The sequence below is a fragment of the Cottoperca gobio genome, chromosome 4 (genome assembly GCF_900634415.1).
Source record: "Cottoperca gobio chromosome 4, fCotGob3.1, whole genome shotgun sequence".
NCBI classification, from domain to species: Eukaryota; Metazoa; Chordata; class Actinopteri; order Perciformes; family Bovichtidae; genus Cottoperca; species Cottoperca gobio.
The window spans coordinates 23,646,744-23,673,764 of NC_041358.1; the positions used below are offsets into that span (position 1 = coordinate 23,646,744).

Sequence of the window (27,021 nt, forward strand, 5' to 3'; positions counted from 1 at the left end):
AGACTTTCTCCAGCTTCTCTCCTGTCTTCTTCTCTGCCTCTTACTAATCACTGTGCATCCTAACAGACAACTTGCATCTATGAGTGGGCGCAAATTACTGTCCTCACTGGATCCAAATTATTACCTTTCAATTGTTGAATCTGTACAAAGGCTATTCAGTCGGTGTCTAAGCATGAAGCAGAATGCCTTAGTGAAGAAATGAATATTGTTATTTCAGGTCTGTACAGAAATATCCACTGGACTGCAGGAGTAGAGTTTTTGAGAAATGTTTTGCCACTTCAAAAGGCTTCATCAGTAAATATTTTATTATAAATTATAGTGCATACAGAGAATGGCAGCGCTCCCTATATTACAAACGTATGCCCACTCATAGCAGCTCTGTCTGTCCACTTCCAGACCACAACATATGCACAAAGCAGATCACTGTGCCTTGTTTTAAATCCTCCTGTTACACAGTGATTCATTTAGTACATAAAAACAAGTCAGTCAATGTTCTTTCTGTGCAACAGCCAAAAGGTTTTTAGTCAAATCCATTTCAATGTTCAATTTATCAAATTGAAATGGAATTGGTCTGTAACCTTTCCAAAAAATGAGGAAGACAATTTGGTCACAGAGGTTTGTGTGAGTGTTTGGTCTGCGATAGGAGCACCAAGAGTCCATGTTGCCACATTCACATGCATTAACGTGCCCGTCGCTCTCTGTCCTGTCAGGCTCTGGGGTGGACGACGCCGTGGGAGAAGTGTCCATCCATGTAGAGATATTCACTCACCCCAACACTGGAGAGCACAAGGTCACAGTGAAAGGTAAAACACGTTCTCCCCCAAACACTGATGAAGAACATGCGATAGGATTTAAAGCTCTGGATCTAGCACTTGGTCCTTGAGTTGGGCGTCAAGTGATCAGTATGTTAACAGGTAGACAAAAGAAAACCCAATCACATAGGAAATCATTTCTTTTAGTGGTGTTCCAGCATCAAACCAGCGTGCAAATCTAAATTTGACTATGACAATGCACAACAAGTTCAATAACTGTATGAATAGTTTCATGATTAGAGTGCAAGTGAATGCACATTCATTTATTCACATGAAAAAGTCACATTTTATTGTTTTACAGCATTAAATCAACGTAGATTTAATGTGGCTTGACATACAAAATCAAATGGAGATCACCTGTGTGTTGTAGTATACAGTATGTGGGTTGTAAATGATCGCCGAGGAAAGCAAAGGAGTGCGAGCTTTACAGTTGGTAATAAACATTTCATTGTTCTAATGTCAAAGGCAGTAGAAAGTCATATGTAATATATAATATTGCCATGATATGTCACAGGCATAAAAGCCACACCTGAATGTGAGACCTGAGGGAGAGCCAGTATTTTCTTGTTCTTAATTTCCTGTTCACTCATGTTTTGTTTTTTTTACCGGTTCACATTTTCACACATTTCCTTGTCATGACTCACTCTCTGTATCACCCACACCTTCCCACTCTCTTCCACTCCTTTTGCTCTCCGTCCATCTCTCTCTCTCTCTCTCTCTCTCTCTATCTCAGTGGTGGCTGCCAACGACCTGAGGTGGCAGACGCAGGGAATATTCCGGCCATTTGTGGAGGTGTATATCATCGGCCCTCACCTCAGCGACAAGAAGAGGAAGTACGCCACCAAGTCGAAGAACAACAGTTGGGCTCCCAAATACAACGAATCCTTCATTTTGTGAGTAATATTACTGATAATGATTGAATTGGTCGTAGAAAATGTGTGTTGTTAACTATGTACTCTCCACCGCAGCGCCCTGAGCAGCGAGGTTGGTCCTGAGTGCTACGAGCTGCAGGTGTGTGTGAAGGACTACTGCTTCGCGCGAGAGGACCGCACCGTTGGCATGGCCGTCCTGCAGCTGAAGGACATGGCCTCCAAAGGCAGCGGCGCCTGCTGGCTGCCGCTGGGTAAACGCATCAACATGGACGAGACGGGCCTCACCGTCCTGCGTATCCTCTCCCAACGCAACAACGACGACGTGGCCAAGGAGTTCGTCAAGCTCAAGTCGGACCAGCGCTCTGCAGAGGAGGGCCGCAGCTAAGAGACATAACAGAAACAAAAGAAAAGAAACCCGTTTGAAGCTCAATCAGACGTCGCCACCTACTGCCCTGGGGCTCTCCTGAGCCACTGCTAGCCACTGCCCTGCTGATCCAGTTTTGTAAAAGCACAGAGAAGACAACAGTCACCACACATCCAGTGCTGTAAACACATTCATGTCAGTAGGAAGAACACAGTGCTAAACTAATCATCGATCATTTTCCTCGAAAAGCACCAGTGTCTTTATTGGTGCAGATATTATCAGCCATCCTTTTGATGAAAAATACATAGAGTTTAATCAAAGAGCATATATATACTTTCCTCTGTCTGTAGAGGTGAGTCACGCCATACCACACACACACACACACACACACACACACACACACACACACACACACACACACACACACACACACAAAACTCGTTCTTGTAGCGTTTAACATTTTGGCTTCTTCTCGTCCCTTCCCTGCCCTGCACCCATTTAGAGAAGGGACAGAAAGTGCCAACAGATAAACGCTTAAATATGCCAAGACCAGCCCTCCGCCCAGCCAACTGTCCAACTGACACATTAACAACAACAACAACAACAACAACAATGGCTGCAAGGCCTCAAACATTCCAGATATCGGGCGGGGGACAAAACACTATAAAGTTAAGATCATTTGAATATTTATTTACGGCTTTCTTCCAAATTATATTTATATTTAAATAATTCTATACATCATAATATATAATATGAAGGACATATGTAAAGTTATATACAGGATTATTTGATGGCCACATGGACCTTGAAAGATTGTCCTCGTCTGTCTTTATGTCCGTCTACCCTGTAACAGAGCACACTGCCTGACACCCTCAATGCCTTCTGTCTCGTTGACCCTCGTACGGTACGTCTGTCTCCTATATAGTGTCTGTATAGAGAGATTAATCTGATGAAAGCACGCCTTTAAGCCCCGTGATTCATCCGAATAGATGTGTGTCCGAGTGTGAATGTTTAATCTGTGTTTGGAGCACGTGTGGAGCTCATAATGTGCGAGTGTGTTTGTAAGATGTTCTAATTGTTGACCTCATGTAGCCGCCCGTAATCACAGAAAGCCATCACAAGCAAAGAACTTCACACAGAGGGGGGGGGGGGGGGGGGAGTTAATATTCACATTAGATTTTGGAGGATTTTCAAAGTGTCTTTTACTCTGAAGTGGATGCATCTGATTTCTTATGATGGGTATTTCCATCGATGTTTGTGTTACTGTAAACATTCCCGACAGCCCTGTACTGGGCGTGGAGAGGTGCATTATCATCTTGACTGCCACTTCCTTTTCTTAAATATTATTTTTTTAATTGCCAATTTAAAACCTGTGTGTAAGGAGATTATAAAAACCTGAGATTCTGCTCTGCGAAAGCAACATGCTCTGAGGAAAAAACATCTATGTGGGTGACACAAACCCACACACTGCACCACAGGAAGAGCATTACATCAGTGTTGATATACCACCAATGGTCCCTCACTGATGCAGCTGCAGGTGCTGTAACCCTGATACCAAGAAGTCAGACCTCTGATGAAGGGCTGCAGATCCAGACCTCACCAGGTCTGGCGCTGACATTTAAAAGAGGGCCTACAGCTTAGTAGAGATGTAGTGTGAAGATTTAGAAGCACAGGGTCTTTAATGCACCCATAATAACACATTTATACTCTGATTTTTTTATTTATTTTTCAGCAATTGTTTATGGAATGACAGGAATTACACATTAAACCTTCACGTCATCCTGCAAATTCATTTCTTAGAGTCAATTACATGTGAAACTAAATGTTTTGAATTGACTGTCCAGCATGTCTCTTAATTGAACTTTTCATGAATGCCCTTTTTTAAAAAGATTGATTGGTTTATTTATCTATATGAGATGTGTATGTTTGTCGTGAAGAATCCAGCATCCATGCTAGGAAATAAAAAATAGTCCAAGTTTAATAATGACAGGGTGTTGTTAGTTTTTTCTATTTCTGCCTCTTTTTTAAGTTCCCCCCAAAGCACTTGTTTGTAAATGGATAATTTAACAGGACCCCTCTTTTGAACAAGGTGTAAGAACTTGAACTCTATGCATCTAATCTATAAAAATATATGTAGATGAGTCATTTTTGAAGCAGTCTTATAATGTTTACATTGTGGATTATTCTTATATCAGCACAAGTGCTTGTCTGATATGCTGTACATGATGTCTCTATTGTAATGGGCCAAATATCACAGCGGTAGTAGAGCTGATTAGAGACTGAGATTTGTTTGTACAGCTTTTCAGCACTGAGGAAAATAATCTGGATGGATTGTTGTTGTTGGACGTTGTAAATAGCTCGGATGTAACAAACACGTCAGACTATGTGAAGTGAAGTTTGCTGCTCTTTTGTAGACTTGAATATTTGCTCTGGGTGACTGTGCAGTTGAAGATTATGTGTGTGTGGTTTCCCCAATCTGGATATGTAGCTATTATTGAAAGATATATGAAGGCCATGTTGAACACTGGAGATGAATAACAAGTGATTTGTAAAAAAATAAGATCATTTTAAAAAGGGCCAAATAAATACACCGCTAGTTTCTCAGTTTTAGAAGAACTACCTAAACTAAGATAGTCACTCTCCAGTGTGAACAGGGTTTTTAAAATTATTATTCAAGGGGACATCTGCACAGTCTTTTAATAACAGGTACACAACTGTCACATAGCTGGAAATGCCACGAAAAAAATAATCTTTATTTATTGCTGTTTGACAATGATACTTCAGTCTCCTCCTTCAGAGGCTCAGTTTGCGTGTCGGGGTATCGGACTGGCATGTGGAACAGGAATGCACACAGAAGTTAAGGACAAGGAGAAATGTAGAAGCACAACGAAAAAGCACAGAGAGCAGACAGACATGCATGATCTGTTCTGTCTCGCTGACCAGGCCACACAAGACAGACGGCTGCGCAGCGACGCCGGTCCTGTACTTCCAGAAAAAGTGCATGATAGGAACAATAAAACTAAAAGAAAAAAATGTTATTGTGCCAGCACGCATAATTACTTGATGTTAAATTGCCAATTGTTGTCTCCTTTTATTTTGATATTTCATTATTGTTTTCTATTTTTCAAATGTTTGTGAATATATAAATATGTATTACTGATGATGTGTAGTGGTACAAAGTACTGGCATGAGAATTTTTTTATACACAAGATGTTTCTAATTTTCTGCGTTTTTTTTATTCTAGTTGTTCTTATTGGGGGTCGAGGTTACTGGGACTGCAGTCTCATTGTGTTTCTGCTTCCAATAAAATATGAAAGAAAAGCTTCATTGCTTGTTTGTCAAACTGCTCTAAGAAATGTTGTTATTTCTGCAAATCTTTTTTATAAAGAAACACTTTATATTTCTGCGCTCCATTAGCATTCATGTCGTTTTAGTTAGCTGAGAGTTACAGTGTTGACCTCTGACCTTTTACAGTGCACACACTAATCCACTGATAATTAAAAGATTAATTAAACATTAGTGCCACTAAAAAAATCAGAGAGGAATTAAGTTCACAACATCTCCTGGAAGTTATTCAAATTTCAAATAACTAAATTTAATAGGATGGGAATTAAAGTTTGCTAAAACATTAACAAATGTTCTCTGAAGAGGCATACTGTTCTAGGGTCTGCGTAGAAACGAGATCTTGAGGGAGTCTGGGATGACTAACTGCTCAGCGTGGAGGACGGGGGGAGGCAAGTAGGGAAATGTGACAGGAAACACTCGTCTCACATCCATCAGGAGCTGCGGAGGCTGACCGCCAGAACAGCCTTTGAGAAGCCCCTAGAAGAGCAAAGACAGACCACTCACATGAGACACAACTACTTTAAAATGATAAAAAGAAGAAACCCTTGCAGCTGTAAGACAGTACCTGGACGCTACGGATGAAATTCAGCGTGACTCTTTCATCAAGGTCACTGTTGGGAGTGTAGAGGGTCAGGATCTTCACAATCTGTTCAACAAAACAGATACCAGAAGGAAGTTATATTCACTTTAACTGCACAATTAGTTTTCTCATTAAGCCAGATGCAGATGATTCAGACAGATATAGATCCACCTGCTGGCTGGACAGGGCAGTGCAGGTCCGAACAAGGGCCTTTGCTTCCTCCTCAGTCTTTTTCCCAGCCTGCAGCAGCTGAACAGCCTGGATGAGGGGCTCCAGTGTGACCACAGCGCCCCCTGTCAGCAGCCCTCGGCCCCGCAGCCACTCCTCCAGCAGACTCACATTATAGCTGAGTGACAGGAGAAAGACAGGCTGATTAATAAGTTATGTAATATGTTTACACATATAACTTCCTGTAAAGAGGGCGTACACAATGATACGAGTTTGTCATAAAAAAGTCATACCATATGACATAAGAAAATGTCTTAATATAGTATACCAAAAACTGCCGTAAAAAGGTTAAAGTATAGTATGTTATAAAAAATCATTAAAAAAATCCTCATTTAAGGTCCTAAAAAGTAGATTTGAATTACAAATTAGATTAGGAACAACTGGATTACAATGTTAAATCACTGTATATATCATTTAATATTACAATATTGTGATAAATTGTAGATGTAGACTTATCTGTGTATTTTCCCACCGTATTTGCATGCCACGACTCCAGGAGCACATGTCTTTCCTCAGCAGCAGGCTGTTGAGAGCGGAGGCCGAGATGAGGTAGGTGAGCTGATGGAAGGCCTGCTCCATCTGTGTCGAGGGCAGAGCCTGATGGGACAAAGCGGTGTGAAGGGCTCCCAGCTCCCTCAGCACCGCCGCCATAGTGGGAGCGTCGCCTCCCACAGTCCTGGGGTCCGAGCCTGTTCGCTTTCTGGACATTCCCAACTTCAATGCCGAGCCAGACAGACCCGGGATGGTCTCGCTCTCCAACAGAGCAGGCACTGAAGGAGAAAGTGGAAAGGAGAGCCTTTATCAGTGTTGTCAGAATGTACAGTACATGTGGATTAAAAGTGGAAGAGCTGTGCCGTTATAAAGTTGTAATATTGTAAAGAAATGTGCAAAACGTTCACAGTCTGAGGAAGATTTGTGGTGTTTTCATTATAATGGCACCTATGAGGTTTTGTAGGCGTTTTTCAGTGATGGAGAGGAGCTGCTGATAGGCTTGGATACAGAGGTCACTCAGGGCGCGGGTCAAGTCACTCAGATCAACGGACAGTGGAGCGAGTTCATCTGAGTCAAGGGTCTGAAAGATAATCAGTCCACATTCATCTAGTCAAATATATTGATACTACTGCAAAGATTATGTTCTATTAATGTCTATGATTATGATCTGTGATGCTCTCAGTCAATGAGACGTGAATAATAATAATCCTACCCGTTTCTGGGAGTGCTGCGTCAGCAGGTCGTGCAACAGACAGGCGTTTTTCAGCCACAGAGCGGTCATATCTACATCTTTACTATGTTTCTGTAGGGACACATGGGATGAAAAAAGGTTATATTGTCACTTGGCGATCGACACTAAAGGATCTCAGTGCTATTTTGCATATGTGTGTGTGTGTGTGTGTGTGTGTGTGTGTGTGTGTGTGTGTGTGTGTGTGTGTGTGCGTGTGTGTGTGTGTGAGGTATATGGGCTTTGCTGTGGTTTACTTTGTCCTTAGAGGACTGATTGTGGGACAAAACAATGACATAAAAGTGGTTCAAAGTCAGTTGTCGATGCCTCTGTGTAAGAGACAAGCTCCCCGACGTGATGTGATCTGCCCTTACACATTAAACCTCAACCATATGGTGCAGCAAGCAGACTCAGAACTCAGGTTACCTTCAGAGCTGCCTTCATAGCAGTGACAGCAGCGCTACAGAGTGAGCGTGCGTGCGTTTGGTCTCCGCTGCAGTCGGCCTGACGAACACACAAGAAGAGCACGCTGGCAGGCAGGCCAGGAGGCAGAGACAGGGCGCTGTCAACGCGGATGTCTGGAGCACGGACAGAGAGAGCCGCAGTGGCAGAGTGAACAAGGCCAGGTCATATTTGTCAGCGTCAGAGTTAGTTGAAGTTCAAGTTTAATCCTGTGCGTCACATCACCATCAGAGGCAACGCTACACAATTGTAATCTCAACATCCCATCGGCTTGTTTCTAAAGCGTTTAAAGAATGAATGTGTGAATCCTTGTGCTAAAACCTGAACATAGAGTTTGTTAATGTTTATTGTTCACGGTCTCACCTGTGATGAGGTTCTTGACGAGCTTTGTTTCATCTCTCTTCCTGCATTCAAGCAAACCTGTTACTGCTGCTGGCTTCGGTCGGGAAGCACAGGAGGACGTCTCTGGTGTGAAAGCTGATGGGAGGACTGGAAAACATCACAACACAAACAACTGAAACAGCAGCATCAGCAAGAAAAAACAAGATGGATGTCAGAGAAGATACTTTATATGTGGAACTTTTGATCTAATGATATTTTTAGTACAGTGTTATTCTGTAGGAGCAATATAAATCAAGGATCCAAACATAGCTATATGCTGGGACGTCAAGTGAAAACTTCATAAAACCACCAAACGCTTTATTCTGAAAGTGCACAGTTCACCCAAAGCTCTGACTTGAAGCTTCTGATGTAATCTTACCTTGTGTCAGGAGTCGTCTGAGGGAGACCGTGTTTTTAAGCTCCTTCAACTCTCTCCTCAATCTGACACACTCCTGCTCTCTGGCCTCAAGTAGTTCCTGCGGTTCCTTTACACACAAACACACTCACATTCAGGATTTGTGGCTCATATCCAACGCTCTAAACTGAACTGACTCTCAGTCGGAAACAGTAGAAAAAGCTTAAACGGGATTACAAGAAGCCACTGGCTCTCACTTTATAGACCGTGTGTGGTTACGTCAGAGAGTTTGTGATTAGGAAAAAGGGTAAGAAGGCACTTTTGAGAAGATGGGAGCATCATAAAGTCAGTTCATTACTACTTCATATCATCCTTTATAAGTCGATACCTGTCGCCGTGCAGCAGAGGAAGAAGTGGAGATCGCTTGACTGAGCTGGCACCTCAGATCCTCCAGCTCCTCCTCCCTCTGACTGTGCTGGCTACGCAGCTGGCTCTCCAGAAGCCTGACACAGACAAAAGGCAGAGATAACAGAGTTAATACACCAAATATAAATCGCAAGGAAAAGCAAGTTGATACACAAGTGACAGACTGACTTGTTGGCCACTCGTACAGCGTCGTAAGCATGAGCCAGGTCCTCTCCTTTCATCTTCACTGCCGGGTCTTTGGCCACGTCCATACTCACCATCAACTGCTCCTGTCAGTGCAAACACAGTGTGACATTTTATTGCCTGACCTGATGAGATAATGTTAGTAAAGCACGCTGGCATACATTCAGCATTAACAATCATAATAGGGGTGAAAAGAAATGTTTTCGCCACCAAACTTGAGGGAAGTTTCCTACTCCTACACTCTCTCACAATTGGTGTTTCGCAGCTCCACACTGACACTCTCCTCTCCGAGGCGGGAGACGTCACACTGACCCTGCGGACCTCCTCCGGGAAAGGGAAAGCAGATGGGAAGGGTGAGAGTGGGGTGAGAGACGGGGGTGACAGCGTGGTGGGGGAGGGAGAGAGAGGCTCGAAGCTCAGACTCTGTGCGGAGTCCATCCTTCTGTGGCCCTTGGTGCGCTGTTGTGAGGAGAACAAATACCCTCAGCAACCAAGAGGGAGTTTTGGACCAAAATAGTATTTTTTTTGCGAACGTTTTTAAGTGTGTCTGTAGGTGTAGTTATGAACCTCAGTGAGCAGACTCATCTCCCTGAGGTTGTCGTATCTCTGCTCCAGTCTGGTGAACTCTCTCAGGAGACCCTGATACTTTCTCCTCTCCTCATCCAGCTCCGCCCTCAGAGCTGCACTCGCCTGGGACACAGCATGATGCACACACTCTGCACACACACACACACACACACAAAGGGAAACACACAGAGAAAGAAGACAGATGGTTTAGCTTTGAAGTAATGTACTCTGTACGATGCTGCAAAGTGAGATAACCTACCTTCTTGTGCCTTTTGTTCAAACAAGCGAGCAGAAAGATCCTCTCTCTCTCTGCACAAACTGTCTTTTTCTCTCTGCAGGGCCTGCAACTCCTTCAACAATAAGACAGAATGAGAATTAAGAATCAAAATTTAATTAAAAATTAAGCTTGCAAGAGATGGTCATGGGAAAGGAAATGTTCAAGTTATTCTCGGGTCTGTACTTGTGTGAGTTGAAGGATGTCCTGGGCGGCTTTCTCTTCAGCTCTCCTTCTTTCTTCCACCTCTTTCTCGCTGATCACGGGGCCGGGCGGAGGCTTCTCCTGCTTCTGGCTTTCTAGTTTGTGCACCGTCGCCCTCAAAGCCTCCAGCTCAGCACCGGTGGCTTCTCGCTCTGCATGCAGGGTCTCTCTCACAGCTGCACCATCCCTGGCCTGCACAAATACAAACACAACTTTATCATGTGAAAAGGAAATAAAATGACTTCTTGAAACAGACATTTTCTAGAGGTCACAAGCATCACATCACAGGATCAAACCCCCTTCACACACCTCCTGGTCGGCTCTCAACTGCAGCTGCATCAGTTTGACTTCCATGCCCTTGTTGAGCGCTCTGAACTTCTCCACTGAACGGGCCTCAGTCTTTAGTTTCATCAGCTTTCTCCTGGCAGCCCTGCGGCGTACGCAGCACTGCATGAACACAACCGCCGCACGTACTCGCCTGTACCCCCGCCTCGCCAACCACCCTCGCACTGTTGCCTGAAGCAACACAGCAGCCCGCTCCGCCACCAACTGAGGAGGGAGAATAGTTCAGGTTATGTCTATATAACTGAACTTAATAGTCACAATTCACTTCTCTTCTAAATAGATCAGAATTTCAATTTCAAAGACAAAGTGACAAAAGAAAACACATAATTAAAGCTGCAATTTAATGCTGACCAGTCTGTATCTGCGGCGTGCCAATGTGCCCCTGCTGAAGGCCTGGATGGTGATGGTGGCCTGTCGGATCATGAGGAACAACTGTCTGACCACCACCATGCGGTAGGTCTTCTGGAGTACTAAGGCAGCCTTGGTGTAGCGCAGCGTCAGGGCCAGTCTGCAGCCAAAATGACAAAGAGGAGATGTAATTGTAGAATATTTAATTCAAAGTAAAAGGCTATTTCTGGCAATGTTGTGTTAGAGATTGAAGTTTACACAAAATACAGAAAGAAACGGACTATTTAGTGAGTTTCCACATATTATTATGCAACGTAAAATACATTGTAGCTCACCTGAAATAACTCCAAACATAAATCTAGCAAGTTGTCTTTAAAAATATATATAGAAATACAGATAAATAACATTTTCTATCACTGAAAGGTCAATCCTCTGGGGAGTACACAAGTCCAATGTGACCAACAACTTTACTGTAATGATTTACGTTGTGGGGACTTGTAAACAGATGTATGTCCCCACTACGTGAGTAATACAAGCCCCACACACACACACACGCACATGCACACGCACGCACACGCACACACACGTCTCACCGCCTGGCCAGAGCTCCTCTGCAGTATCTCTGTATGGTGACAGTTGCCCAGCAGATCCTGGTGTATCTGATCCGTGCCAGCCATCCTCTGACCCGGCTCTGGATGATCACAGCAGCAACACGCAGCCTCTCAGCCCTCAGCCTCTCCAGGAGAGCCACCTGACCGGCTCGGAAAAATACTTTGGTCTTTCCAAAACAGTACTGGTCTGAGTCTGGGATGAGCTGAGGCAGGGTGTGTCTGCACGAGGCCTGGGCCTGATCCTGGCTCTGAGAACCCTGAAGCAGAAGACGGTATCTGCTGAAGAACTCCTCGTACGTCCATCTGGAAACAAAGATTCGAGAGTCTTGTTGCATATCGACGGGCTACAAATCTACATTACTACTCCTTCCCAATTTGACCAACATGTAAGTATATAAATAAATAAATTGTCATTGTCAAGGGTGATCTATCTCAATGTTTTATATCTCTAAATCATTCAAAGTGAATTGATATACCATATAACCACAAACTGAAACAAATGCAGCCTAAAAGGTAGGAAATAAATCTATTTTATACAATGTACACATCATTTGTAGTTAATGGTATATTACCAGAGCTTTGCAGAGAGTTAGATGGATGTCGAGGAAGTACTCAGTACCTGGATGGAAAACCTGCAGCACTGATGCGAATGGTCTCCAGCACCCCACAGGCTCTCAGCTGCTGGACTGTCCTCCTCGGGTCAAACCTAACAGAGCAAGGCTGTTAGGCTGCTTGCTGCACACACACACACACACACACACACACACACACACACACACACACACACACACACACACACACACACACACACACACCAGTATCTAATTCAAATGCATAAACTTTAAATGTCGAGAAGACAGGAGAAAAAACGACGTACATAAAAGGCTCTTTGAGGTCGTTGGGTTTAATACAGCGGACATAGTGAGGAGTGGTGCTGTTCAGAGTGTCCATTAGCATCTGTAAGGACTGACGGAACTGACACCAAAACAATAAACACCGAAACATAGTTAAGATTCTGCAACAAAAAAGGAAGTGAAGTGAAAATGAAAGTCATAACAGCTCACCTGGAAGCCCACTGTCAGTTTATGTTCTCTGGTGGCTCTTTTCACTGAGTGCACACTTCCATTAGCCACAGAGGAAACATTCCCCCGCTGCTGGAACAACTCAGCCACCAGCTCGGACTGACGCACATGAACACACACAGACACAAGTGAGTGATCCCGTAGTCACATAGAAACTACGTTTAGTGTTACACATAACACATACCTGGCTTGCTTTGAGAATGTTAATGAGCTCCTCAAAGACTGTATCTCGATTCTTGCCTAAAAAGCCGTCACATTCATATTGCACCTGATGAAAAGAGGAAATCTTAAACTTAAACACATTTACAGTCCAAAGATTCACAGAGTCCCTTTAGTTTCTGTGTGTTGACCTTCATCACTCACTGTGTCAGCGAAGTGCAGGACAATGAAGGCGCTGTTGGACATGCGTGGTTTCTGGAAGTGAGGGTGGGGCTTGCTGGTCAGGTGTTGGTCGTACAGCTTTCGCACCCAGCTCTCGTCTGAACCTTTGGGCATCTGATAAACACAGATAATGATCACAGAGACTGCAGCTTGGGATGTGAGGATTGAGCTGAATGTGTGTGAGACAGATGTAACAATAGACAGAGGAAAAGCCCAGTGGTGGAAAGTAACTAAGTACATTTACTTAAATACAATTTTGCCTAATATTGTACTTTTTTCCTCCATTATATTTAAAGCTTTTGTTACTTTGCAAAATCAGATATATAAATATGACCAGCTAATAACAATTATGACGCATTTACATTTAATTACTCAGCAGTGTATAAAATAATAACAATGAGCTCCATCTTTACCTGCTGCAACATTAAAGTGATGAACACATTCATGCATAATTCAATCATATAATGTATTTCTGAAAGATGAGTACTTCAAGTATATTTTTCGGCACTGTATTATTGCTACTATTATTGATGTGAGTACTTCTTCCACCTCTGGAAAAGACAAAAGACAGAGGGAGACGGCATGACTGACCCTGCACTCCTCGTCTAAAAGATCAAACAGGCCCAGCTGTCCCTCTATGAGATTGATGCACTGCTGATTGTCACTGAACTCAATCCTGCTCCAGGCCAGCTCTTCCCGGATGTATTCCTCCTGCTCCAAGTGGAACACATGCTGCAGACGAACACAACATATCAAACTTCAGAAAGTATCAAGACAAAATGAAATAAACTGTAATGACTCTAAATGAGGCAGACCATCCTGAGGATAAATAAAAGAGCTCACAGTGAGGCTAGCTTAGCTGTAAAACAACACATCATCACACTGGGAGGGGCAGATTGTGCTTAGCACCATCACAACAGAGAGGTCGAGAGCAGAGCAGCACTTCCTCCTGCATGTTGCACTCTGAGTAAAACAAACCTTTATTCCCTAAAATCAGGACAATGTAAAGTGATGTAGGTCTACACCGCGTTAAAATGTGCGTGAACTTGCCAAACTAAAAACAGGACGTGTCTGCCTGTCCGGTGACTTACCCTGTTGAACTGCTGTTGCAGTTTTTCATTTGCATAATTTATACAGAACTGCTCAAAACTGTTCCGGTCAAAGGTCTCAAAGCTGCTCAGAGAGAAAACACTGTCAGTCCCACTTTGTAACAACACACACTTCAGAATAACCTTAAAGGGATATTTCACCCCCAAATCAAACATACACATTGTTCGTGTTACCTGTAGTGCTGCTTATCAATCTAGATTGTCTTGGTGTGAGTTGTTAAGTGTTGGAGATATTGGCCAGAGAAATATCTGCCTTCTCTCAAATCTAATAAAACTAGATGGCACTTTGATTGTGGTGCCAACAAGTGCCAACAACATCATTTAAAATACTCAACAGCAATGTCTCTTACCAGAACTCATGACCCAGTGAGCCCTTTTATGAATGAAATATTTGTCTTTCTTTCTAAATAACACCAGAGGTAAGAGGACAAATATATATTTTTGATTTTGGGAGAACTGTCCCTTTAGCTATAGTAAACTTGAGAGTGTAATAAGGCAACAAATGTATGTCCAGTGTAAAGGCTCATCACTCACCCATAGATGTCTAGTACCCCTATAAAGGAATGTGTTTGTCCCCTCTGGGTGCGAAGCGCAGAGTTGAGCCTCTGGACAGTCCATGTGAACAGCTGGCCGTAGATATGTTTGGCCAAGGCATCTCTGGCTTCTACGGCCTGCTGACCGGACACGGGTTTGACCAGCATCTCCCCCCCGACAGCCAATCTGCGATGACACAGCCAGTGGGCCATCTGAGGTCCTTCTACTCCTAACAGCTTGGAAAAGACAGCCAGAGGGCGGTCGTCTGCCTGAGAAAATAAAGTAAAGACTCACATATACATGTTACAGTATATGTTTATAATGTTTATAGAAGAACTGAATCCCTCCAGGTGACAGGAGACATTCATACGTGTCTTACATCAATATAACTCCGGTCAGAACTTCTTCCACTGGCTTGGATGTTGACATTTCCCAGGTGCAAAATAGCTGACATGATCCTGAAGAGCTCCATCTGCTGGTCAGGCTGCACACCTGCAATTTCAACAAATACACCAGCACTTTTGTTTCATCCTCCTAATCAGCAACATGATTTAGTTAAATAAAAGGTTTTACCTGAGTCTGAACAGGTTAGGGTTACATTGTGTATGTGTGTGTGTGTGTGTGGGGGGGGGAGGGGCTTGTATTACTGACGTAGTGGGGACATAAATCTGTTTACAAGTCCCCCACAACGTAAATCATTACAGTAAAGTCAATGTACTGTCTTCTAAGGTGATGTGTGTGTGTGTGTGTGTGTGTGTGTGTGTGTGTGTGTGTGTGTGTGTGTGTGTGTGTGTGTGTGTGTGTGTGTGTGCAAATACTCTACCCAGGATGGTGAAAGCATTGCGAGTGCGCTCCAGGTCTGACAAATCATCAGTACCAGGAATCTGCATCTCTCCTCCCCGGCTGGTGTAGCGGAAATGCTCAGGTGCATCTGGAGGAAAAACACAAAGCACACGCAACATGGACATTATTATAAACAAAACATTGTGCAGACATGGCAAAGTTTTAAGAACAAGCTTGTGAAGTCTCACCCAGTTTAAAGGATCTCATTTCCGGCAGCTCTCTGGAGGCACACAGCTGGTAGAAGATGTGGTAGTTCCTCTCTGCTGATGCCTTACATGCACACAAACACATACAGACAACGTTCAGGAACAGATGCACAATCGTTTAATCTTAACAAATGAAGGACTGTTTTCAACATCACTCTTGATAAAGAGCTTACTTGGAAGACAACCCTTGACTTCTCCAGCAGATACGTCCTCATGTTTGCCCCAATGATGTCCCCTTTTCTGCCAAAGCCGATCTCGATGTACTTCCCGAAACGACTACTGTTGTCATTTCGAGTGGTTTTGGCATTCCCAATAGACTGTAGGCAAAATAATGTGTTTTTTGGATATTTAAAAAAAACATAATTGAGAGGAAAATCCTTTTTTTTTTCTAAGTGATAAATCTGTTCATCCATCACCTCCATTATTGGGTTGGAAGCCAGAACCCTCTCCTCCACGCTGGTCTGCTGTGCTGCTCCTCCAACCACAGCAAAGTATCGCATGGTGAATTTGGCTGAGACGGTTTTCCCTGAGCCAGACTCTCCACTGATGATGATGGACTGGTTCTTCTCCTCCCTGTACACACAGAGAGCGTGACTATCAAGTACACCATAAGCAATAATGTCGCTTTTACTGTAAACATTTTTTTGAAAGATTCCCGGTTGTCATGACATGACCTTTGACCTCTGACCTGGTCATAGTGCGGTAGGCTTCCTCGGCCACAGAAAAGATGTGAGGTTCCATGTCGGCCATGTCCTGACCGCTGTACGCATCGATCACCTCCTCTCCGTATATGGGGAGCTGGTCATAGGGATTGATGGCGAGTAACACGATACCTGGAGGGACGGGAAAAGAAACAGACTGCGCATATTGATAGGACTTCGCTTTCAAGAGAAAGATAATACAAATGTATTTTTATAATAGCTATGTCATTGTCACCCCCGTAGTTTTAGTCTAAACCGAACCAAACACATGTATATAAACACACAAATAAAATAAAGTGAGTGACATTTAGAAAACTTTGCATCGTTTAAACAACAGTAAATATGTAATTACATCTTTAACCAGCAGCAGCGAGGAAGTTTCCTCCCGTGATCAACCTTTGACCTGCTGTAATATAGTTATTATGAGCTGTAATAATGCAGACAGAAGCACACAGGAGCTGCCAACAAAACATCTGACTGACATAAAGGACTAATGTTGTCACACTCTTAGTTGGGCAACCATCCCTTGTTTCAGCTGCGATTCTTTAAATCTCCCTCGGCCGTCTGCCTTCGCCCCTTCAGTGCTCACCACAGTACGTGTAGATGCTGCTGTAGTCCAGGAATCGAACCCGCAGGTTGTGCAACACTGCAGCTTCATGGAGGAAGCTGAGAGCTGTCAGGTCATTTTCCCCCTCCAGGATGTCGGGGTTCCCCAGCGGTGGGAGATCAGAGGGGGACCCCACTGGGTAATGAGCCTCCTACCAATAAAGAAGGAAGTTAGGAGTTCTTGTTGTGTGTGTTCTCAAGGCACTGGGGTTTATGATTTTGTATAATATGTTACTGCATGTCTCACCTCTCCATTAGAGAGCTGTAGCAGCAGATTCTTCTCTCCGGGGCTGTAGTCCTGGAGCAGCAGGGCCGACACCCAAACTGCCTCGGGGTCAGGAATCCACACACTTGCCCCCTAACAAGTAAACAGATTAGATGGAACGATAAAGAGGGGATGGATGTTGCAGGTTGAACACACTGGACCACTTTTAAGTCCAGAAAAGCAAAGGTTTTCTGCCACACTCTTCGGGTACGTGCAACACTTCCTGGCCCCACCCATACAAGATATTTGTCACCCATCAGCATAAAAGGCTCCTAAACGGTGTTAAAAATTAACACTGGTCATCCTACTCTAAATTGCCTACATGGATTAGCCATTACATACTTCTAACTTATCTAATTTGCTTATAATGAGCCCATTTTTTACGAAATTAAGCTTTAATCGATGCTTTATTATTATAATTGTAATCATTATTGAGCACCAAGTTTACAAATATAATGATAAGAAACTATACACACATGTCACGTATCATGACTGTGACATATTGGCTGAAGAACTGGGAGCGACTGGGGAAGATTAACACATTAATACTTAGTTACATGTTGTTTTTATATCATAATCATTATGAATCGTTTAATGACCTGCAGCAGAGAATTATAATCACTTTAAGAATATTGAAGTCAATCTTACCTTGCTGTACAGCTCCAGCGATGTCATCTTAAATATTTTAAAGCATCCAGATATATAGATATATATCTCTTATTCTTTTTTAAATCAACAGAGGTAACATCTGCCGTCCCTCCTGAGAAGGAGCAGTCTGTATCCTCCACACCTCCGCAAGAAAAGCCACTTTGTGTCCTGGTGACAGAATTGTGCACTTTGTCCAGGCTCACACACAGCACTGTCACGTTAACTGTTAATCTGTGGGAGGATGCAGTGATTGGATGGAGGGCTTTCTCCATTTTAATGTGCCGAGTGTAATTCACTACTGTCAGACAGTGCGGCCCTGAGAAGACCTACATGTGGGGGGGGGGATCAGATGCATCTAAAACACAGGTTTAACTATAGTTACAGTCATTTCAGTACTTTTAAAAGTTTAACGAAACACTTGATCCAGGATTGGACTGTATTTACCAGCTCAAATGTAAATGCATCTTCCCTCTGCTCCTACAGAGTCTGCAGGTCCAGATCATCTGGATCCTTATCTCTTAAAGGCTGCAGATGTTATTGCTGAGCTCTTTACTCACATTTTTAATCAGACTGAATTCCTAAAAATGTGAAGAGCTGCCGTTGTTCTTCCCTTACTTAAAGGAGGAGACGCCAATTACTGTCCGATCTCCAAACTCTGTCCCGGCTAAGATCCTTGAATCCCAGGTAACTCATCTCGTACCTTTTACAGAAGAAAAAAAGCTCAAAGTGAAGCTCTTATTTCAGAAATAAATTTACTTTTACTGCCAATAATAAAACGTGTGGAAGCAACTTCTCTGTGATTAATCACCTTGTTTCAGTTCATTGCATTGTATATGATTGCATATGATTTATATGATGACAGCATTGGTATATTTCTATTTATTAAGTGATACAATTCCTCTGTACCCTTCTCTGTTTGAGCTCTGGTTAACACTAGCTACACTCCACGTGGTCGCTTTTTAATGCAACTCGGGTTTTGAAGGATACACTTTGCACCGTAGGCATGGAATAATCTATAAAAAATATCTAAAATTAGAAGCATTCATTGTTGAATTTAAGGGCATCACAAGGAAAGTGGTGATGGAGGCATGTGGTTGTTTTTCTTGAATGAATAAAAACAGCTATTCTTCTGTTTTATTGTTAATGTTGCATCATGCGTGTCATTTGATTCTGTGGCTGCAGGTCTCTTTAATAAAAAATAAAAACAACACAGTAGCATCAGACTTAATGACAGACTAATTTTTAATAAGTCATACAATCAAATTCATTTCAGCAATCAGCCTGCTGATCTTGAGAAGGGATTTTATGATTTCAGCTTGATACATTATTCACAATCAAACCTCGACAGACAGGGATACAAAATACAAAATTATTATTCCTCAGATGATAAATGACTTAACTTAATCTTAAATTGTAATTTGCTGTGTCACCAATTTTGTGCGTGGGTTTATGAGGAGGCAGCATGTGTGTGGTAGTCATAGAAACATATTCTAGTTCTATGGCGGTAACATTGACACATTCAAAAGAAAACAAACAAACAAACAAACATGGAGCGACACAAACAAAGCGTTAACAGCCGTGTTTCACAACATCAGTAAGCACCTATAAAGATGAGTTAAAAACAGTTACAATTCTACAATAGAAAGGGGCTTTAAGTCATTTCTTTCCCATTGTGCTCAGCCCCGTCATGTTAACTTTATACTTTCCTTGTGTTAGTTGTACAACAGCAGAGCCAATAGAATCGCTTTCTGTAAAATAGCAAGCAGTCTCCCGTTACACAAACAACCCCTCTTAAAATGACATGTCTCCTCTTTGGTCAATTCTAACCTTTACTCCATGACGCAGCGGTCATGGAGTAAAGTATTTCCTTGAAATTACAATACAACTTGGACTCCGTCCCCCTCCAATGGATGTACACGGGATTCAAACAACACCACCTGCTTCAGTATCATCAGCAGGTCGGCACCGACGCAGGCTTATAGCTCAGTATAGTTACATCTCACCTGGTTCCACGAGGAAAGACGGTGTTTCTGTGTGTCAGACAACTCGCAGGAGAGCATCATACAAACTCAAGAAAGAGACATGCCAAAAATACAAAACATTCATTTCCAATCTGCCAAACAAACAAACAAAAAAGCACCCGGATCAACTTTGTGCTGACAGAAAATGTTTGGATTTGACGATTGTCACAAAGAAAAATACAAACCCATTCAAAGCCTTTCAGTAAAAAATACACTTCTCATCAAACACTGAATTTGACACACTGTAGATAAGTTATTTTTAATATTTGAAAGTTCAAGGGAATTTTTTTTTAAAACGTCAAGAGTCAAAAAATCAACCGAGCTCAGAAATACGTCGATCTAATTTAATTGCCGTTGAAGTCGAGGAGTCCCATCCAAGTGGAGGTAATGAGGAAAGTGTTTTTGGCTCAGGGGGGGGGAAGACAGTTCTTTAGGTTGTACTGCACTGGTGTAAGTCGGGTTACGGTTCAAGTTGGACGCAGATACTCAGGGACAGTTCATCAGGACAGGACTGCTGCATGGCTCCTACTGTTCATGGTGTGTGTGTGTGTGTGTGTGCAGGCGTTGAACAAATCCCTGCAAGAGGACAGGGTTGACAATTAGAAGAAATTCCCCCTTTTTGTTTTTTGGATTGTAAGTGTTCATGTGCTAAAATACTAAAACTCATAATATGCAGCGAGCTAGGAAGAGCAAGAACCTTTATTTTGTTAGCAAACATTCATGAGTTACTTTGCTTTCCGTGCGAGCCACAGGTGTGACAGAAGGTCATACATTGCCTATATGATTAGCTCAAAGGAAAACATTTTCCCTTAACCAACCTGTGCTATACACTCTCCATGTCTTCACTGCCGTTGCCTTCCTCCTTCATATCCTCCGACTCATTGGCAGCCTCCTCGACATGGGCCAACATATCAGCCATCAGTGCCTCCTCCAGCCTTTTCCTCACACTGTACACCAGCTCCTCCTGTTTCCTACACACAAACACAACAGGAAGCTGTTACAGTTGGCAGTTGCAGCTGCCTACAACAGCCACTGAATCAGCACAGAGCAGATGGTGTGTTTTTATAAAGCGCAGGGTCGCTTGTTATTGTTATGGACTGTGGGACGGACTCAACTCCGTCACCTTTAGGGGAGAAATCTTCAAGGACATTTCACATTTGGGAGATTTGTCCGTTATGTCTTTGCGACTCTTTTTATATTGTGTTGGGGCTTAGCATAGAAAATGGAAGACAATATCTCATGAACTGGCAAAACAGATGGTCTTATTCACACTGCCCGAGTAGTTCAATCTCGTTAAATTATGTTTCTTTTCAATGGATATAACAGCGTCAGATCCTCGTGTGAAGGGTCGTCTCACGGCAAAGTAAAGCAGTGAAATTATTCTTAATATAGCGTCGACCCAAACTGATGATTTTACCCGCAACCCTCATACAACACGACTTCAAAAACATCCAAACTATCCCTTTAACATTCAGGATCTTAACATGTGATCCATGTGTGCATGTGTTCTGTGATGTCCCACCTGATGTCCTCATCGGTGACAATGAAGGCCTTGCACAGCGGCTGTGTGGTGTTGAGCCAGACTCCTGGGTTCTTCTCCACAGCCGCGGACAGCTGACCAGTGATGGGAGCAGCGCTGGTGTGCAGAGCGCTAGCGATAGCCGAAAGGAGAGTCTTGTCTGTGCAGCCTGGACCAACACCTGAAGGACCAACCGGGTTATAAGACAAGACACATCAAAACGTGTACCTCTGCTCAGGATCAGTTTCATCTTATACTTAAAACAATGTCACGATTATCCTGGCCAAAATATCTGTGATTCACCATATTTTCGCGATAATCATCAAAATGGCGTTTTCTTTATTGCATCACAGACCGGCTAAAAACAATCAAAGAACGAAACAATTTTAAATAGTGGAAAGCTTAAGGTCCCACTGCATAAATAAAGGATGAATAAAAACAAAAGAACATCATGCGAGTCCTTTCTTTCTTGATAGTTCCTGCATTTAAACAAATTAATCAGGCTCTATTTTTTACTTTTCTGCTTTTTCAAGTCACTCAGGTGACGATTATCCCAATCATGGAATTTAAAATAATGTTACTTCAGGTTTTTTTTGTCTTAAGAATCAACGTTTAACTTGAATATAAACTAAACTTTACATTACCTTGCAGGCCTTTAGGCAGTTCCATTGTTTTCACCAGCTCCTCTGCGATGTCGAAAGCATTAAGACCTCCGAGTTTCTTCTCCCAAAACAGCTGTAAAATTAGCAGCAGGCAGTTTTGACACAAATAAACCATCTAAGTGTAAACATGCTGCCGATTCCACAAATACACCGTCAACATATTAACGTCTGATCTGTTTCAAAGTAGCACACACCCTTCCAGCGACAGAGAACGTGTGCGTTTGGTTTGTACGGGAGGATGTTAAACAATGTTCACCTGTCGGGGCTGGTCGACGGCTTTCTGAGGATCCGTCTTCACTTTGTTGTTTGGATGGTTGGTAACCTTGGTAACAGGCTGCTTAAAGATGGAGGCCGTCTGTCTGACTGGGAGTGACGTGTTCAAGTCCGGTTTGCCCTGAAAAATATCGAAAACACAGAAGGAGGATGAGGACGGGACAGAATGTGTTTATTACAACCACGCAGGAGGACGTGCATCTCATACACACGCCGAGAGGCTGTTAGTGCTCCAGTTAGTCATTAAAGAACTAAGAGAATAGAAAAATAAGACGCTAAAATAGAACAAGACAGGTAGTAAATACAAGAATAAAAGCTACCGTGCTGCGTAAGATATGAATGATCATTTGATTTAATAAAAGGCAGCGGCAGACAGAAGAGAGTAAGAAGTGAGCGTTGCAGCAGACCTGCAGATTTATGGGAGTTTGTTCTTACGGATAAGTAGTGAGATGAAAGTTTGATATACAATATAAAACGTTGCCTTTTTTGTTTTAATATGAAATCTTAAGTTCGGGATGATAAACTTCTCAGCCAGAGGCTCGGAGAAGAAACCTGGGGATACTTTTATAACACTGAAACGACGCAGCACGACATGCATTCAAACTCTACCGTTGAAATAATAACTCCTGACTTCATGGAAGTAACAACATCTGTAGCTACTTTATACATAACCTAGTTATCACGGGGATGGGCAGTGGGGGGGGGGGGGGATAGGGCTGAACCCTGGGAATATTTACTGAAGATAAAAAAAATTAAAATTGAGGGACAGCAACCAAACATATCATAAAGCTAAACGAGTGATTGTAATCTTCAACTGATGTTTGTGTGCGGGTGTTTCACTCGCCGTGCTCAATCTATTAACGCTGTGAAACTACTCGTTAAGTGTCTTCGTGCCAAACACAGAGTCCAGGCCACCATCAGCTGATCCTGGCAGAACAGTGGCCGGTCATCATGAGGTTGTCTCACCTTGTTCTGGTTGTTGTTATCGTAGCGCAGTCTCTGGCGGTTCTTGTTCAGCTTGCTCATCAGCATCTTGCCCGTGCGGAAATCGAAGGAGCTGAGGTCCATCTGGTTGCCAAGGTAACGGGCCAGCTGAGGCTTGCTCCGAAACTTCTTCCCTGATGGACTGGCGAGGAGGAGGAGGAGGAGGCATGAGAAAAAAAACTAATATATCATCTCTTCACAAAAACAAGGTATAAAAGACTGAGAAGCAATCAAGAGACGACGGCTGAGAAACAGACAGGTCACACGCACAGCAGACAGAAACATTACAAACAACGACAACATGCAACAAGTCAAAAGCAAACCACAATCACGTGAGCAATGACACTAAAAAATCACATTACTTTGTGAAATGAATGCAACCTTTGATGAACACACCACCCCTGAGCCTTAGCATCCATTACAAGCTGCATGTATGTTTAGTATACTGCGCAGATATGACTAAAAAAAACATATTCACAACATTGTATATACAGCTCTTATAACCTCTCAGAACACAATGTAACACGTGTACAGAATGGATACATTGTAACTCCACTTGTGGGAGCAACAATATCTTAAAAGCCTGAGCCATGACCGACGAAAGGAACAACTTGTGGGTGGATTCGTGCTAGTAACTCATGCAAATGTATCTTACATCACACACCACAGTTAACACCAGTATGAGTGTACAGTTAGCCTACCACAAACTATACAACCGACCCGCCTCCCCCCTCTCTTGCCTCTGTTCCTCATCTTGCTCTTCTCCTCTGCTAAATGAAAACAAATCTGGCGTTGTTGAGTCACTTCAATGGGAAATAAAGAGTAATAATTAACTGAGATGACACTGAGGTTTATTCATCAGAGGCCTCGCCAGGCGTGAGCTGCTACTACTAGCCTGCACGGTTGGACAGACTCCTTCTTATCTCTACACTTGTGAGAGGAGCTGGCCTGGCTGGCCTTGTTACCCGGCTGCAAACAGACCCCCCCCCCTCCCCTTCCCATCCCAAACTTTACACAGACCACCATCCCCCGTCCGACCCCCCTCCCCTCCCGTCCCCCTATTATTATACTCCTCTCTGCTTCCGCAAAGTCGGTTTCCTGTGCACCTATAAGTTTTGCAAGCCCCACGTTCGTTTAGTACCTAAAATAATAGACATCGCTTTTTCCAGCTGACAAACCCGACTTTCTGGTCACTTCTTCCATTTTCCAGCCCTTGGGGAGAGCAGTGCAATCCCACCTTTTCTTCTCCATTTCCCACGCGAGTTGCCTATAAATCCACTAAAAGTTACTGCGAATAACCAGACTCAATTTTAGGCTCCAATTTTGGTGGAAGGCCTACCGCTTCTTACGCTTTTGTTTCGACCATATTACAACATGCGTGCTCTGTAATGGGATCTCCCTGCTAACAACATCTCGTCTTTGTCGTCGCGCAGATCGCTCCGCCGCGGACTTCGGCCGCATCACTACCTGCGTGTCTTGTCGGGGCACGAGGGCTACATCCGCAAGGAAAACATAGGACAACGCGGCCAGGACGAGACAGGAAGTTAGAACAAATGTTTAACGCATCAAACGTGCGTTACAACTTTACTATTATTTGTAATGTGTTGGACATATATTTTGATTATTTTATTGAATACTGGACTGATACGTATCTATAATTTATAATGTGTTTGGGAGACTATTTAAAAAAAAATTGAAGTCAGGAATTGTTCTTTTGTGTGTGTGTGTGTGTGTGTGTGTGTGTGTGTGTGTGTGTGTGTGTGTGTGTGTGTTAGTTTAGTCCTATTTATTCCGTGATGTTATGGTTATGGCTTTAGTCCTGTCCTGTTTATTCAGTAATGTTACGGTTATGATATGATGGTTGTGGCATTGTCACTACACTATGTAAACGAAGATTACCTGGTGCAATGCTGTAGCTAATAGTGATCCTAATAAACTAAATTAAACTCCGATTTGATCTCTAAAGTCTCAAAGGGTCCCCAACATTAAACACATTTTCAAAATTGTATACAAAGAATTCATAGTGAAATGATGATCTACGTTCTGTCATTCACTTTGAATTTGTTTTAATGTACTATCAGGTCTCCCTTTAATAAGTTGATCTAAATCTAAATGGGAATACAAAAAAGTTTTTATTGTTCAACAAATATTTTAATTTGTATCTATAGTAGAATTGTATATTTAAATGATATATTTATAATGTTATGTTAATGATAATATAATGTCTAATACATGTATCTTCTGAACATAACTAAGACTATGGAATTGTAAACAAAATAGTCAATTATTCCAAGGGACATACTGAGCATTTCCCTCATAACTTCTCTATCTGGTCATTGGCTGAAAGAAAGTTGAGAACTTCTGGTATTTACATGTATGTGAGCATAAAAGTTCATTATTGACCATGGGACAAGTATTTTTGACAGAATAATCCAACTTCAAAGTGCACTTTCTTGCATTTGGAGCTATTAAAATGTCACTGTGAGCTCTTTTTTATATAGTTTGGGTTAACTTAATCCAATTCAAGAACCGGTACTTGAATAACAGAGAGGTCACGTCAAGGTGACACATTTTTACAACAAGTAACCTCAATATACATTTTAGCCGTTTAGTCTTTTGTTTTGAAAGGATTACCGGAAGTGTTATTTTCCGTCTATGTTGACGCCGATAGCTAGCACGCACTACTTCAACGTTAACCTATGGGAAACATAAACTACTGCCACAAAATAGACCGTAAACAGTAATCACGCAGATGCAGTGACAACAATCATGGACGCTGCTGAATAATTAAATCTATTAGATGTAGTAAAAAACGCGACCCTCACTTGTAGCTTTGCACGGTAACACAAAATGCGAAAGTTTTATGTTAGCTACGTGAAATATGAGAGCCGTTTAGACACGACAATGCCTCCCGTTGTCATTGTGACTTACAGCCGGCTTTTATGAATGAACAAAGTAGATCTTATCGATAAAACACAGACACCATTTTAAAAGCATTTCATGCATTTATGTAGCCTTTGTGCATGTAACAACGATGACGAAAAAAATATAATCTGCTTTTTAAGGTTAAAATCCATGTCGAAATAGCACACTGTCGACGCAGTGTATCGACTCCGTATTCAACATTAGCTGCAAATATCAGGACAATTAAAAGCATATTACAATGATGCTAAACATCCTAGCTGAAGACCACAGTACTATTTGTAAATGCGAGACCACAGAGTGCATTTTGCCTAATCGATGATAAACATACTTTCTAGATATATTATGAAAACGACATATCGCGCATCAAACGCTAAAATTACAATAAATACAGTTGTATGTGGTTTCATAACCTTCCAGATTATGTACTTACTCGTTTTTATCCATCTTGAAGACACTATCTCGTTTTCTCCCTCTCGCTATGTTAAATCCCTTCTCCTCTCTCCTCTTTCAGTCCCCTCCCCCTTCGATGGCAGAAATGAAAGACATTATTCACGCAAATTTCGCAGTCTGGCTGATAAAATGAGCATAATGTCTGGGCGAACCTGGCGTATTCTCAGTGTGCAACTAGGGCCATAAAACCTCGGTGGATATGTGTGGAACAACATGCATAAGGGTTTCTATTAGCA

At 42.6% G+C, this 27,021-nt stretch overlaps 3 protein-coding genes across 18 annotated transcripts in view; 1 reads left to right on the forward strand and 2 right to left on the reverse strand.

Annotated features, from left to right (window-relative positions):
* The window catches only part of unc13a (unc-13 homolog A (C. elegans)), a 43,741-nt gene extending 38,366 nt beyond the window's left edge, over positions 1–5,375 (forward strand). For 9 of the 10 annotated variants that reach the window (XM_029429212.1, XM_029429215.1, XM_029429213.1 and 6 more), the window contains 3 exons: positions 711–803; positions 1,546–1,705; positions 1,781–5,375. In XM_029429212.1, coding sequence (XP_029285072.1) covers positions 711–803; positions 1,546–1,705; positions 1,781–2,069 — 542 coding nt within the window. In that variant the 3' untranslated portion in view covers positions 2,070–5,375. The remainder of the gene's footprint in view (positions 1–710; positions 804–1,545; positions 1,706–1,780) is intronic. The other variant, XM_029429216.1, reaches the window with a different exon arrangement.
* LOC115006986 (unconventional myosin-Vb) lies at positions 5,180–17,978 on the reverse strand. The gene is made up of 35 exons (XM_029429618.1): positions 17,952–17,978; positions 17,286–17,396; positions 17,022–17,190; positions 16,420–16,564; positions 16,148–16,304; positions 15,905–16,048; positions 15,714–15,795; positions 15,506–15,613; positions 15,062–15,174; positions 14,683–14,951; positions 14,131–14,212; positions 13,631–13,771; positions 13,022–13,153; positions 12,843–12,926; positions 12,641–12,757; positions 12,454–12,551; positions 12,196–12,282; positions 11,559–11,879; positions 10,969–11,125; positions 10,582–10,821; positions 10,255–10,464; positions 10,054–10,144; positions 9,795–9,943; positions 9,477–9,686; positions 9,213–9,313; positions 9,007–9,121; positions 8,643–8,748; positions 8,246–8,371; positions 7,847–7,998; positions 7,406–7,495; positions 7,141–7,273; positions 6,674–6,971; positions 6,145–6,319; positions 5,959–6,039; positions 5,180–5,870 (listed from the first exon to the last, which is right to left on the reverse strand). Exons 1-35 carry the CDS (start codon positions 17,976–17,978, stop codon positions 5,709–5,711), a joined length of 4,983 nt encoding a protein of 1,660 aa, XP_029285478.1. The 3' UTR covers positions 5,180–5,708.
* A 1,197-nt stretch (positions 17,979–19,175) lies between these two features.
* mbd3b (methyl-CpG binding domain protein 3b) lies at positions 19,176–26,922 on the reverse strand. 7 transcript variants are annotated; one of them, XM_029429488.1, is made up of 8 exons: positions 26,766–26,922; positions 24,112–24,177; positions 23,393–23,552; positions 22,410–22,547; positions 22,136–22,226; positions 21,495–21,672; positions 20,791–20,943; positions 19,176–20,548 (listed from the first exon to the last, which is right to left on the reverse strand). In XM_029429488.1, exons 1-7 carry the CDS (start codon positions 26,777–26,779, stop codon positions 20,796–20,798), a joined length of 795 nt encoding a protein of 264 aa, XP_029285348.1. In that variant the 5' UTR covers positions 26,780–26,922; the 3' UTR covers positions 19,176–20,548; positions 20,791–20,795. The 7 variants fall into 7 exon arrangements, with proteins under 7 accessions (XP_029285348.1, XP_029285347.1, XP_029285350.1 ...); XM_029429487.1 differs by having other exon boundaries at positions 24,112–24,180; positions 26,766–26,847; XM_029429490.1 differs by having other exon boundaries at positions 24,151–24,177; positions 26,766–26,794.
* Between the last annotated feature and the right edge of the window lie 99 nt (positions 26,923–27,021).